Source organism: Planococcus citri, chromosome 2 (genome assembly GCF_950023065.1).
Source record: "Planococcus citri chromosome 2, ihPlaCitr1.1, whole genome shotgun sequence".
NCBI classification, from domain to species: Eukaryota; Metazoa; Arthropoda; class Insecta; order Hemiptera; family Pseudococcidae; genus Planococcus; species Planococcus citri.
The window spans coordinates 32,363,531-32,378,997 of NC_088678.1; the positions used below are offsets into that span (position 1 = coordinate 32,363,531).

A 15,467-nucleotide genomic window follows, 5' to 3' on the forward strand; every position below is an offset into this window, starting at 1 on the left:
GATCATAGGCGATTTTCTGAACATTGATTAGAAGTAATTTTTTTTAAAACGACGGTATCTATAAATAGAAAACTGTAACTCTTACACTCGTTGTTCTTGATCAATTTTCTGTCATTTTTGAAGACTTTTTGGGGGTATTTCATGGAACTTTTTGTTGACTTATGACTTTTTCCTGTACTTTTACTAGTATCGTAAATTTCTTGGAGATAAATCTTGAAACTTCGATCAAAGTTCATTTTTGTTTTTAAATCGCACGTGAAAAAATGTCGAAATGGTTTATGATGAGTCCAGTTGTAGGTATTTTTATCTAGATAAATTTTTTAATTTTTTAATATTGTTTTTTGAACATTTCTGGAGGTGTTCCAATTTTTTAATATGATTACCTATTCTTACATTTTAAAAATTCGTTCATGTAAGGTACGTATGTACATACCTACCTATTATGGTAGTGTATTTCGATCTCAATTGATTTTTATTTTTAAAAATTGTTTTTGAGAATTTTCGGAGATGTTCCTATTTTTTATGAATGATTACTATTGTATTTTTTTAATTCGTTTATATATCTGTTATGTTACTTATTTAAATTCTATGTTGTGTATTGCAAGACGTTTTTAATATATTCCAAGAGAAATTGCAGATGACAAATTTTCGAGATCATCAGTCACATTTGAATATTGTCATTAATTTTTCGAGTCGCCAGTAGAATATTTCTGCTGGAGCATTTATTGCAAATAAAAAATTGTAGCATTCCGATCTCGATTGATTTTTTAAAATCTTTATTTTTTGAAGTTGATTCTTGCACTTATGAGTAGGATTTCATTATTTAAATGGCATAAGATAAGATACACTTCGAAAGCAAAAATGAAATGTGCATTTATAGATTTGTATTTTGGCATAAATTTAACCAGAAAATGAAAAACAATTCGAATATTTTCTGATTAGAAACAGAGGAGAGGTTTGAAAATTCAGACTGAGACTGGACATCTTCTTTTTCGATACGCTGAAATCTGATGAAACGTACAACAAAATAAAATCAATTCATTATAAATCAATTTTTATTAACGCGATTATCATTAAAATATTCTTTTTTTTTCGCATAACAAAAAAGGAAACACATATAAAACAATAAAACAAAAGAAAAACAATATTTACAATAAATTCTTCGTTATAAAATAAAAAAAAAGAAATAACAAAATTAACTACTACCTATCAGGTAATCTGATTTATTATTGCACAGTGTACATAATTATTAAACTGGTAAACTTATAACGTTAAATAAAAAATACGTTAAAAAATTGGTGTTCTTTTATAAAAAAGAAAAAAAAGAAGAAAACGTTATCTAAAAAAAAAATTTGAAAATTCTTCAGAACTTTGAATATAAAAAAGAGAGAAAAAAATGCACATATCTCAATAATGGTCGAAATGTGTGTTGATTCTTGGTGTTAATATAATAATATACAGAGGAAAAAAAAATTAAAAATAGGAACTACAGCGGATAAATAAATAAATCCTTCGCAGTCTAGCTTTCTTCGATCGAATGAAATTGTCACTTTAAAAATTTCATCACTAGGTACCTAATATGTATTTACAAACCGAATCAAAACGAGAGAAAAGGAAAAGGTAGGTACACACGTTAAAAATACATTAAAAATTCTATTTCGTTAAAATTTATCAATGATATGTCTAGAATGATTGCGTATATAATGAACCATACCAAGATACAGAGTACCTGGTACCTAGAGGTAGTCAAATAGAATGTTTAAACAGCTCATCGTCGTTTGATTATTTAAATGAATGAATTTTTTAAAAATTCGTAAAAACACCATACACGACAAAATACAAACAGCGAGAATAACTCGCATGCTCGTAAAAATACATAACCGGTAAAATAAATAATCTTAATTTATAATACGCTTTGGTACATCGTCCGTTTTCTGGTCTTTGGATAAAATTTTCTTTTTAGTCAACAAAAAACGAGGTGGCTTTAAAGGTAAACGCAGACATTATGGCAATATTTCTACGTAATTCTCCGGTACTAATCCCGTTTTACCGTTCAAAGTACCTTCCAGCCAGCCTGGTTCCATTGATGAACGAACTGCGATAAAAAAACAAAACAATCGTACATTAATTCAATTACCATAATAAGAACTGAACTAAAAATATAGGTCTATGTGCCCTTCAGTAAAACTAAACTATTCATCATTAAAAAAATTAAGGTTTCGGGGACATAATATATTTTGATAGTAAAAAAAATTAGAACATCGAGATTACCATTTGTAATTATCTGATTTGGTTCAAATGACAATTCACCATCGTTTTCTCCCAGACATGCGTATAACGTTCGTACTTGTCTAAAAAAAAAAGTAACAAAAAAATGATACTGATCAGTAAATTGTATACGAAATTTTATCACATTTATCAAACATCATTATAATACGTATATCATGGTAGCAAATGTTTGCAAGCTAATGGATTCGCGTTTTGCACATAATATCATCAAGTTACTCGAGTAAAAATATATGAAATATTATACACGAACATAATGCACTATCCCAAAAATAAATATTCTAGGTACTTTTATCTACACATTACATGAGGTATAGTATAATTACATATAATACATATGTATATGTAGATGGAGTTATTTATGACCCAAACGATTCCAACATTCAACAACACGAAATTTAAAAATTGCGAATTAGGCTGTTATGGAATATTTTCAGTTTTTTTTTTTTTTTTTTTTTTTAATGAGTCATTTTACTTTTATTTTTGATTTTCTGCTTTAACCCTCAAATTTGGTTGAATATGAAGCAAAATTTTCCGAGTTTCGAGGAGAACGAACAACAAATTCATAATCAATAATCAAAATAATTAGAAAACTTTACAATCGAACATTCATAAACAAAGCTCAAAATCTCCCGTTAGAAAAATAGAAAAAATTGGCATGAAGACCTAATTTAACTTTCATTCCACCGATCCAATTCTCCAAGATTTTGATGAGTTTTGAGGAGAATGAACGATAAATTCAAAACCAATCATAAAAATTTTAAATCCTAAAATTGAACTCTCATTTTAAAAAAAAAACTCAAAATATACCTTTAGAGAATTTGGAAAAAATTGTAACGAAAATCCCATTTACTTAATTTTCTCTTCATGAACCAACTCTGAAAATTGGATTCCATCAGCGCTCTTGAGAGGTACAAAATCTTCCAATTTTAATTTAAATCCAAATAAAATGAAGAAAGCAGCTTAGGTATCATTGATTATTTTTAATAATTTATTTTTTTGATTAAACACCTTCGACGTTCAGCTCCCTCACTATCCCACCAAAGTCATAATTTCCATCAATTTTATTAATTTTTTGGAGTGGGGGGGGGGGAGAAATCACCTCTTAGGTTCTTGGGGCCCAAACAGATTCACGCTACGCATTATCATTTCGAACTAGAGGCTCTCAAAGTTGAGCAGTTTAACTACAATCAGAAAATAAGTGGAAAACCTGCCTCCTTTATGTGTCCTCTAAAAAGATTTCGGATGAAATGAATTTATGAAAAATTTCTTGGCGAAACTAAAGTGCGCTTTGCCCCTTGCGAAACTTTTTTTTGAACTGATATGGAATGAGTCAAAACTTGAAGCTATTTTTTAAAAAAATACCACACAACTCAAAAGAAATTTGACCATCAGATTAAAAATTGGCACTCCCAATATTTTTTCAAAAATACAAGCAAAAAATTCCACAATTTGAATTTTTGAAGACTTTGGAAAATAATTAACAAAATTTCATCGAAAATGGATGAGGAATGAGGACCGTGAAAAAATTAGAAATTCAAATTCGGGATAAAAATCTCCCTTCTCCTAAAAAAACAAAAAAAAACCACACACAAAGAAGTCCTGTGGATAGTGAACAGTACATCATCCAGACCTTAGGACCAAATTTTCAGCCACCAAGGTTGATTTTTGGCAAATTTTTGAAAATGGCGAAAATATTCCATCGATGCCTGTACATTAATCTTCTACAAAAAAAAACACCAGTACCTAGAGACAAAAAATTATAAAAATCGGTCATCATACTAAAAATTGACCCCCAAATTAATGTCTACTATTTTTGATCCGATTTGAAACTTGCTGCAAAAGTTGACCATTCTTCAACAATTATTTCAAATCGCTCCAGAAGTTGTAGTAATCAACTTTGGCAGCTGAAAATTCAATCTTGTCGTAAATCCGACATTCCGAATTGATTAGGGCAGATGAATCGAAAGTTCGAAGAGACGTGTTGAAAAGTGCATGTTTTTAAACAAGTTAAAAATCTCAAATTTGAAAAAAGAATTCAAAATTGTCCATTTTTGCTACAAATTACCCAAAACTACATACTTGAACTCTTTAAGGGCACCCCTACGGATTGATTACGACCATTTTCGAGCTGATCTAGAGCCTCCAGCAAAGGTTGGGTTTTCTCCAGAAATTTTAAATTTCTCCAGAAGGCGTTGTAATTATTTAAGCAGATGAAAATATTAAATATTGTCATAAGTCGAAATTTTAAAATCGATCTGGTAAAAAATGCACTTTTTACAATGTAGAAAACTCGAATAAAAAACAACATTAAAATAAATATTTTTGCAACAAATTACTTCAAACTACTTCTACCTTTTACAACGGACCGTCCTCCCTGCTCCTCCCTTCCCATCGATTCGGAATGTCGAAAAAAATAAAATCAAGGACTGAAAAGCCAGCTAAAAAGTTGATTATAACGCCTTCTGGAACAATTTGAAAATGTTGGAGAAAAGTCTACTTTTTCTGGAGGCTTTAGATTCCAGATCGATTTAAAAATTTGAAAATGATGGTAATCGATTCTGGGAGTCGAATTTAACCTATAAACCGATTTTCAGATTTTTTTCTTTGCATTTACTCTTTTCGTAGAAAATTATTAGGCACCAATTCGAAAAAATTCTCCAAAAATCAAAAAAACATCTTTGGCAACTCGAACTTTTGTTCTGAGGTTTTTATGACACGCTTTCAATTCTTCCAAATTCATTAGGTACGTCAAGTATAAATATATAAATGAACAGCATCAAGGCTAATGCTTCGCACAGAATAATGACGAAGGAATAGAAGCAAACATTTTGATAAAAAAAACTACAATTCAATAGCCAATGTCGACCGGAGACAAAGACCCAAATAGTAGATAAAATTCCCATTGGTTATTGACGCATGTGAACATGCCAAACGCCCATATTAAAATCCCATGTGATATTATTACATTGCAATATTATTAACTTACCGGGTGACCAAGAATAATGGGGTTTGAAATGTTCTGATAAGTCAAAAAGGGAAAAAAATTTCCCTAAGTAAAAATTGGAAAATGGAGTAACAATCGAGAAAAAGTGCTTTCGTGCAAAATGAAAGATTATTTTGTGTTTCATTGAAACAATCACTCAAACGCCCATTTTATACATGATTATTTAATTTTCTAATTTTCGTCGGGGGAATTTTCTCTCCCTTTTGATAACATCGAAATCCATTATTCTTGGTCACCCGGTATGTAGTGATTTGACATAAATGTATATAGATATTTATACAATAAACGTGTAAAGCTGGTGCAACAAAGCTCATTCCACTTCCTATGGCGAAGCTATAATAATGTATACAATATTTTGAAACTTATCTTTGGAAAAACTGCGCGAATTTTCTCAATGTCTTTCAAAACGACTTTCAAGTCTAAATAATACTATAGTCACGCTAGATTACACATTGCTAATAAATTCCAACGTGAAAAATAACTACGTTCAGAAATTCGCAATATAAAAGCAAAGGAGGATTTCAGCTATAAGGATATAACAATATAAATAAAATAAAATAATAAGAAAAAAAAAATCAAAAAAGCCGAAAACATAATATTTAATGGACTATCAACGTTCGAGATCTTACAAGTTTCTTAAAAATCGTAAGATTTTCTTTATTAGTTCGACTTCGACGTTGAATTTATGTCTAAAAATAACCTATCTTTAAAATCTACTCACACATTTAACAAGAATTCCACGATTTTAACAACGACTCGAGTATTTTTAACGATAATTTCAATGACTTTTAGAACTATTCGAGAGAAATTCCAGTCGATAATAAATCTCGATGACTAAATTGATACTTTTTCAAACGGTTAGAAAGTAGACCAATTCTGTTGAAAATTTCAGTACCTAATTTTATTCTAAAGCTCATTCCAGCATTAGTGTGCCAATGCAATAATCACCCGAATATCCTCGACCATTATTTTCTAGAATCCTTCTTCAAAGTACATAAATCCCGAGCTACTAACCTCATCATCACACCCTACATTCAATAAATTCGAGAACTCTACAAATCCAGCAATCTCGTATATTGTACGAGCATAACCCATGAAAAAAAAACACACGTAATGTAAAATGTACCACCTAAAACTACCCAAATGATAGTCCATCAACAACATCTACATGCAAAATGGCACACATACGAGTAGTATACGACATGAAAAGCCGCCATAGAAGCGCATTCAACTCTACGTATAAAGAAATTTTCATATCGTCACCTTATGTTAGATGTATAAACAGGACTAGTTCTGCCGCTAATTACCGGACTGGCGGCCACACTTACCCTGATAAAAACACCGTCCATGTACATTATCATGATTAAAAATTGAGAAAAAAAACAACATCGTATTCTACGTATGTATAAATTATGAATACTTATGCATTAATCAACCATTCGTCCCTTGCAACCATCACCGCAAAACTACTGACACCATCCCATAAAAAAATAAAATTGAAAAAAAAAATAGCGCACAAAAGCACGTAGTAGGTACAAAATTTACATGTCTTTCAATGTTTTTCATTTTTTAATAATATAAATCAGAGTAGAAAAAACTTACGAAACACTCTAAAGAAAAATATATCCCCAAAATAGTAAATATAATAATCCAAAATACCGTAAGAAAAAAAAACGCAGTAATAAGGAAACAAAGAGAATGAAAAAAAAACGGTGAGGTAAAAAAGAACAGAATTCATAGAGAAGCCGAAAACCACACTGAATACTTACACAGAGTCGTAAGGTTTGTAGCTGGATGCATAGTGAATACCCATAGCTGAACCTGTAAAAAAAAAGGGTCATTAAATTGTATTTTATTTTTCTCTGATTATGAAGAATGAAGAATTCATTTTTTTCGTATTTTTAATCCAGTAAATGAATGAACAAAAATAACCTTTACTGAAGAGGATCATAGAAGAATATTTACATCGTCATTTCAACAAATCACCTTGCCCACTCGATTTGGAAAGTCAAACTTGTGGCAAGATTAAGTTTTCAGCTGACGAAGTCGATTTCAACGTCTTCTAGAGTGATTTAAAATCACTGGAGAAAGGTCAAAATTATGCTGGAGTCTCCAGATCAGCTCGAAAATGATGAATGACAATTGTTTTGGAGAGTCGACTTTAGCATATAAACCAATTTTCAGAACTTTATCTCCGTATTAACTATTTCTTTAGAAAATCAATAATACCAATAGGCTATTCAAAAACTCTCCAAAAATCATTTTCGTCAGCTCAAAACTTTCAATGAGCCAAATTCCAACTCAAATCGAAAAAACCGAGCCATAGAATTTTCTTTGGAAGGATTATCAAAAGAAACCCCTTCAAGTATTTTTTTTCCTACGCATAAAATTTTTAAAAAAACACATTTGAAATTTTTTAAAATAAAAACTTCAAGATTTGATCGAATTATTGTACTGTATTCGAATTAGATTCAACCCTATGACCGATATTTTTCGAGACTGTTCGTTCATTTCTGCATTATTCTGTGATCATTGACACGTATATTTCATAAAACGATACGTACTTCTCTTATTTTTTTGCGGTATCCTATCATTATAGTTATTGTGGTTATTGATATCTCTTGACGATAACGACGCGACTGATTCATTCGAACTACTGGTACTGTTTAAATTCTCCGAGCCTACTACGTAGAAAAATCAATTACACGAATGCACATTCATGACAGAAAAAAATCAATCGAACTACATGATTCATCTTCATCATCGAACTTACTCAACGGTGGCGTATAGTACATCGGAGGAGGAGCAGGCGGTTGTTGAGACGGATGCGTTATAGATTTATTAAAATGATGAGAGTTTACATTATACGCAGAACTATTACGTAAATTATGAATATTAGTTTCCGAATACGCAGGCATTCCGGCACATACACCCTGTAAAAATAGAATTCCGTATCAATACACATACGTAACACATCCTGTTATTACACCTCGCCGCGCCGACGAGGTGGTTTTCAAAACGGGCTAAAGGATTCGTAGTCGTACCGACGCCGGTGCTCGATTTAGCATTGGTCTAGACTGCGAATGGTAAACTTTGGTTTGTAAAGGCAGAGCAACTGATACATAATTATCACGATCGACGCTGTGCGTAAGCATACTGGCGTAACTGTCGGCTCGATCTCGAGACGATGGAGCCGACGAAGACGAATTATTTGTCGCTGTTGCCACATTATGTAAACTCGCGCTCAACATAGGACCATCACAATACGTTCTAGTAATCACAGCCTGTAAAATGTAAAAGTTGATTAAATTTAAATAAGCGTCTTTTGGAATTTTTTTTTGCAGAAGAAAAATCGTACATGAGTTAACGACGGAGCGTTTTGAACTATTTGTTTGTGTCTGGCGTGGACCATCGGTGGTGCCGGAGAAGGAGTTGATGGAGGAGGCGAAGACCTCGTGTTTGAATGATTTTGAGGCGACGATTCCACCGATTCCGATCTCTCGATTTCCGGTAATGTTTTGAACACCTGAAACGTAAAGATGAAAATGTTAGAAAACGTACGTTCAGAATCGAGCATTATTTTCTCGAAAGTAATTTCAACAATATAAAAAGGTAAGAAGGAAAGTATTCATTTATCTGATTATCAACAAAAAAAAAAAAAAAAAAAAAAAAACAAGATAACTCATACTTGTCTCAATTGAAAAAAAATACACCTAAAATGTGATCATTTGGTACGCTGATCTCAATAATATTTTACTCCGAATATTACATAGAAGCAATTTTGCGAAAATTACTGAAGAAAATTCAGGAAAATCGTTTCATTTTGACATAAAATTGATAGCTGAGTTATTTCCAGTGCTTTTTGTACAAAATGTAGATTTTAAGAAAAAACCCGATTAATAATTCTCAGAGATCGAGAATGGTTGTAATTTCATCAAAGTAGAAAATGATGCTTCACTATAGGTATCTGGTATCCAAGCTCCAATAATAAAAATTACTAATAAGATGACTCAAAATCAGGTTTTAGGGTGCTTTTTTGGTACCATTTTCTCTTTCTCTTGATGTGATTGAATTTTGTTTAATTTTTTGGAAATTGAAGAAAGGCAATTCAACAAAAATTATGAAATGTCGTGAAAAAAATTTTAGTAAAAATGTTATATCTCAAACTTGATCGATGAAACATCATTCCAAAAATTTCGTTTCAACCATCAGAAAAATCCATTTTTATCACATTTACTTTTTAAAAAAATTGTAAAATAATATGAGATAAAAAAGTAGTACGGAATTTTCGATGTTTCATCTCAATGTCCTTAAAATAAATTTTTCACCCCAAAAAATCATTGCTACCCCTTCCTTCTTTAGTCTAGAGTGGAAACCTGAGAGAGGAGTGAAATTTCACTTTTAAAAATAATACATTTTTTTGGACCTTTTTCAAGAGAAAAAAATAATTTTATGTAGTTAAAAGAAAGGTGATGATAAAAAATCCTTGAGAACGATATTTCGCGTTAAAAATGTTCCAATTAAAATAATTTTTTGGGCAGTTCTTCATTTTTTTTTTTGGAAACAAAAAACTTTAATTAATTTTAAAAAATAGTATTCAAAGAACAAAAATGCATATTGAAGGCCATCTTCAACCAGTTTTTTTGCACTGTTCGTACCTATTTTTTTAAATGAATTTTTAAATTTCATTTTTTTTTTGTATTTTTGAATCTTTTGATATCGGAACAGAGGAAAATGATTGGATATGATCAGGTCTAAACAGACCTAACCCACTCTGATTTGATTAGTGATGTAATTGGATCCTAGAAATGCTCAGATCTGATCTGGCCTGTCCTGATCAATTAAATCTGATCGGATGTATTCAGATCTGGTCAAATCCAATCAGGTTTCCCTTATTCGATCTGATCAGGTCTGATGAGACCTAATCTGGTCAAAACTTTGATCTGACCAGAACATTTTCCTAGTCTCATAAATTTTTTTTTGCATAAAAGCGTATGAAAGCATAAAAATGAAAATAAAAATATCTTGAAATTTCTAAATATGTACATTTATACGTATTGAATCCGTTTTTTTTTTTTTTTTTTTTTTTTTTTGAAACATGTACTTAATACCTATAATTTTGCAAATAATTCTCCTATGTGAAATGGACTGAAAAAATGTAATTTTCATTTCCTTTCAAAAATCATCGCTATTAATCAGAAAACAACTGATAATCTAGCACAAAATTTATCAAACCAACACTTTTTTGCGATACCAAAATAGTCATTTTTCATCCTAAAAATGTTCACGATTTATCATACTTTCCCCCTTTATTTTTGTATTCGCTCTATAAATTACTAACACGACTTTATCAACCGAATCTAATTCAATATTCCTCACACAGAAAATTTTCAACGATAATAAAATCATTAAAATATAAAAATCTTCCGCTTAAAACTCATCATATGTACCATTAATCGGAATTCAACCGCGATGATTTTTTTCAATACCTCAATATAACCAATTTAATACTCGTACTTGCGAAAAAAAACACGTTATCAAATAAGTAATAAAAATAATCGCTTCGAACTTGACCCTGTAGAACTAAAAGTTCAATCAATTATCTCACCTTATGATAATTTTCTATCAGAATCTCAACGACTATATTACAAAATTTAATATCCATAATTGCAGCTACGGTTTCTTCTTCGGGTCTCAGTAACGTGGGTCCGAAACAAACTCCTAAATTACTAACAGTCATTAAATTCTTATCACTGTGAGCAACAACGCTGCAAAAAAAACGAAAAAAAATCCATTAATGAACCCGATCGATTTACATCTACGAGATACGTAAAAATTGGCCAAAAGATATCATCAATCGTCCATTCAGTATCGCAATTGCACTTTACACGCGCTAAATTTTCATCAATTTGCTTTTTTCCGCTTTATACGAAATACATACATTCAAAACAACTTTGTACAACGCAAGACGATAAAAATACACGGTTTATACAAATTGGCTAAAAAAATTAATCATTCAACGCGTTATCATCGCGATAATTACCAACAATGGTATTTTCGTACATATTGATGAAACTTTCACGTAATCTCGTATGCATGAACACACACTCGGAGTTTATTTTTACAAACTCACTTGGTTAAATGCTTTATCAAAATATCCAACATGTTGAAATTCTGCTGTGGAACTTTATGCAACAAGAAATGCACCTCGTTGATTCGATTCGTTCTGGTTTCTTGTTCTAAAAATTATAGACAAAATTAGTATTATAAATCTTTCGTCACGAAAGGAGCAATTAACACTCAATTTACAATGTAAACAAATCGGTCGACTTACTAGCAGCCAAGATGAAAGAATTATGATACTTGAACGTCATCAAAGGCTCGTGCAGATTACGCAGATAAGTCTTTAAAGCGCTCGTGATCGTTTTACTTTCCCATTCTTGAGAATCTTCCAGGCATAATTTTTCACCTTTTCTTCTATCCAGGCCCATTGATAATAATTTACTAACTTTAGAACTAACGCCAACTACTCGATATAAGCCTTGTTCATCTAAACCTGTAAATAATCCGTATGTTTGTACATTATTAGCCTACTGGTATTTGCCACTCAGCTATAGATCTAACATTTTAAACTGCCACAGGAGGAAGAATATCTTACCTCGAGATTCTAATACTTCTATACATTTGTTAACAAACGCGAAGCCAACTTCGTCTAGATATCTTTCTTCCGGTTTCGGCATTTTATTTACAACAGGTACGCCGTAAGTCTGCAAGAGGGGGGTCCAAAACACACACACATTAGACCGAATGTCATTTCTATCTACCGCTGGTGTGTTTGCTTTTGGGTTAACACACGAAATATTATACGTGTAGTGTAGTAATTATTTGAAAATTTTTACCGGTTCTTTGCCATCCATCGCATCCATCCATAATTTACGATCTTCTTCGCTAAGTGCTTGAAACGTGTAAACTATACCTGGCCTGTAACAAGTACAAATCACACGTATACGTGTATGTTAGCTATACACTTATTATTTTTATATTTCGCCGAATTGTTCAGCTTTTCACGCATGTATGATGCGGTATATTCGAGTGTAATTTTTCTACCTGTCGTCTGACGTAATATCGAAACAAAATCGTTTATCTATCGAATCAGACATTCTTCTTGTACACGACGAAACGGTGATTTTTTCCGACGTATTCTGAAATAAAAATAATATCGTAATAATTTTAATTAAATATGAAAAATTGTCTACAATAAATTCGTAATTCGTTCCTCGCGAATGTGCTCGTTTCTTAAAATTTCCTCTTCTTCCTCCCCTTCAATTTTTTCTCAAATTATTTTCTCGCGAGTTGATACACAGAAATAGGTATACGATTACGTAATACCATATATACATATTTTATCATCTCGTTGTACCAAGCCACGTACTTTCTCACATTATGACAGCAACATACTCGTACACATAGATGGACATATCCACATTATCTACATAAGTAATTACCAGACGGGATACTAACCGATTTTCCGGTCATTTGATTGTACGGTATTAGCATAAATTGCTTGGTATCTCTCTCATACATGCAATAATGCTTCGTCCAAAACGTTGTGCCAATTAATGCTTCTGTAAAAAAAAGAGGAGAAAAAATCCATCGAATTAGAAAATATCGTATTATTGGTACGTAGAAATCTATTTTCGATTAAAAATAGGTAAATATCAACATAATTATTCGATCGACTCATTTGCCTTACACTTCTCCCCTCTGACCAACCCTCGAGTAAAAATAGCTCGATTTAAATTTCACTTCCAAGTTCGATATTATAGTTCCAAGGTTTGATACGAGGAATGGGCAGCCATTAAGAATACAAATACTTTGGGTTATTTTTACACAGCCAAGACGTTCGAAGATTTTTATTTCCAAATTCCTCGAAAAATTACTAAAAACAATCCAGTAATGTTTTCTAATAAACGGATTTCAGCGAAATTACGGTTACGGTGAAGAGAAATGGGACTCATCAAAATACATCTTTGAAGAACGAGAAAAAATACGAACGTTTAATGATAAAAATGCATGCTGCAAAAAATGTTGTCTCTCTCCTGTTTTAATTAAAACGACTTTAATTTGTTGAAGGGTTGAAGGATGGAGAAGAGGTGATGAGCAATTTTCCAGCACAATGCAGCAGGAAGTTCTGGAAATTAATTTTCCAGTTCTAATTCTAGTACTTGGAATTACTCAAGATGAACGAAAAAGTTTAATAATAAAAATTACACTGCAAAAAGAACCCAATTAGTTAATCTTACGTTCATCCAAATCACTTTCGATCGACAAAATATGGAGTTGAATTCTCAAAACTGAACTTTTATTAGCTCAAATTATATTTTTCAAGGTTTAATGGATTAAAAACGTCGAGATAGAGAAAGAAGGTCTCAAAAAAGCTTTTTGCCTCAAAGTAATTGAAAATTTGAAATTTTACAGCTAAAAATCTTTTCCTCGATCTTTTTTATGTTTTCAGTGTTCGTCGGAATTCCCCCCTTCCCCAATTGAGTCAATAATTTTCTGCGCGAAACTTGAAATGTTCCATGTGATTAGTCAGATTAGTTCATTTAGGAAAATTTTTCAAACGTGCTTATTGTGAAAATTTTTCAATTTCTGATTGATGATTTTGGTACAAATTTTTCCATTGATTTCCTGACTTTCTAAGCCAATATCCAACTGTGCTAAAAATTTCATCCAATTTGAAAAATGATTTATCTATTTATTTTTTTTGACATTCTACGAATAGGTATGGTTTTCAGATTTTGCAAAATTTGACCAAAATCTAACAAAATGCATTCTGCAGAGGCCCTTCAAGTCTGATTTCTTCTACCTTCTTTCAAGGGAATCCAGTGAAAAAACCACAAATTTTCAGAAATCCACCTTAAAAATACTTCACGATTCAATGTTTGTTGTCGTTGTTTTGAAAGGGGCGAAGCACTAATTTTCTCTCAATTTCACGATTTGAACTTCAAAGCTCCTCGAACCCTCTCAAATTACCATCAGAATTCAAATCGAAGTCCTCAATTGTCTTTACTATTCAAAAAAAAAAAAAAAAAAAAAAAAAAATGCAGAGCATTCACTTTTCTGAGATTTTTCCACATGATCTTTTCTTCCAGTTAAATCAAATCTATTAAGAAAATCGTTTCAATTTTTAAGAATTTAATGCAAGTTTTCCCTGAGAAGCTGACAATTTTCAAAGTAAAATATATTCTCTCAGATCCTTCTCGAAGACCTTTTTGTCTATAATTATGACCTTCCTCAAGCCATAAATCATTTTTCAAGTTGGTTTTCGAAGGAATAATGAGAAGGCAGAAGGCTCCATTGGAAAGGCATTTCCTAGTAGCCCATAACATTTGAAAAAATTTCTCATTTCAAGAAGTTAGATATTTTACAATTAGGTACATAATTTTAAAAACCAAGGTACCTATCAGAGAGGTATTGGAGGTAATCTTCAACCTGGATTTTGGAACTTCCACTCCTACAGTTTTTGAAACTTTCTACTCAGAAGTAGAAAATTGAAATCATTTGGGAGACGAAGCCTAGATTTTGTTGCAGAGATCTGTTCTGGAAGTCGAACTTCAAATTTTCTCATGAAAAGGGACAAAAAGGATCAGAATATGGCCACTGAAGTAAGAGTGATGATGCGTAATTCTAATTCAATAAAAAATCTGACTATCGAAACCCCCCTCCCCCCATCCTTACCTTATTTCTAGCATTTCATTCAATATACCTAATAAATTGAGAAAAATAATCAATAATTGAGAAAATCAAGGAGTAATCAAATTTACAACAAAATTTCGTAGAAATACGTACAAACGAGAAAAAAAATGCAATTTCTTTCATAATATTGTTTTGAAAAATATAAAAACTCGTACCTCGTACTCGTAAAATTTCGTCTGGTAGCCAAAAAAAAAAAAAAAAAAAAAAAAAATACAAGCCTAGTACATGTAATTGCACCGGCAAAATCAACTTCACCGGAAACGTTCGAAGAAAGAAAATGTTTTGAAAAACCAAGTCCTATTCCTAAAGTAATTTGAAAATACAAGTTTCGACATTCAAATCCATTAAAACTTTTCATTTCGAGTTCAACTGGGTAATTTTACTCGTTAAACTAGCTTTCGAGTTCCAACTCGAC

At 31.5% G+C, this 15,467-nt stretch overlaps 1 protein-coding gene across 5 annotated transcripts in view; it reads right to left on the reverse strand.

Annotated features, from left to right (window-relative positions):
- Positions 1-1,037: 1,037 nt before the first annotated feature.
- The window catches only part of Graf (GTPase regulator associated with FAK), a 60,757-nt gene continuing 46,327 nt past the window's right edge, over positions 1,038-15,467 (reverse strand). For 3 of the 5 annotated variants that reach the window (XM_065349687.1, XM_065349683.1, XM_065349688.1), the window contains 15 exons: positions 12,815-12,918; positions 12,401-12,495; positions 12,193-12,274; positions 11,952-12,060; positions 11,628-11,849; positions 11,427-11,532; positions 10,902-11,061; positions 8,652-8,819; positions 8,338-8,577; positions 8,067-8,226; positions 7,858-7,977; positions 7,063-7,114; positions 6,557-6,622; positions 2,272-2,351; positions 1,038-2,095 (listed from right to left, as the gene is read on the reverse strand). In XM_065349687.1, the coding sequence (XP_065205759.1) occupies positions 2,004-2,095; positions 2,272-2,351; positions 6,557-6,622; positions 7,063-7,114; positions 7,858-7,977; positions 8,067-8,226; positions 8,338-8,577; positions 8,652-8,819; positions 10,902-11,061; positions 11,427-11,532; positions 11,628-11,849; positions 11,952-12,060; positions 12,193-12,274; positions 12,401-12,495; positions 12,815-12,918 (1,856 nt within the window). In that variant the 3' untranslated portion in view covers positions 1,038-2,003. The remainder of the gene's footprint in view (positions 2,096-2,271; positions 2,352-6,556; positions 6,623-7,062; positions 7,115-7,857; positions 7,978-8,066; positions 8,227-8,337; positions 8,578-8,651; positions 8,820-10,901; positions 11,062-11,426; positions 11,533-11,627; positions 11,850-11,951; positions 12,061-12,192; positions 12,275-12,400; positions 12,496-12,814; positions 12,919-15,467) is intronic. The other 2 variants (XM_065349684.1, XM_065349686.1) reach the window with 2 other exon arrangements.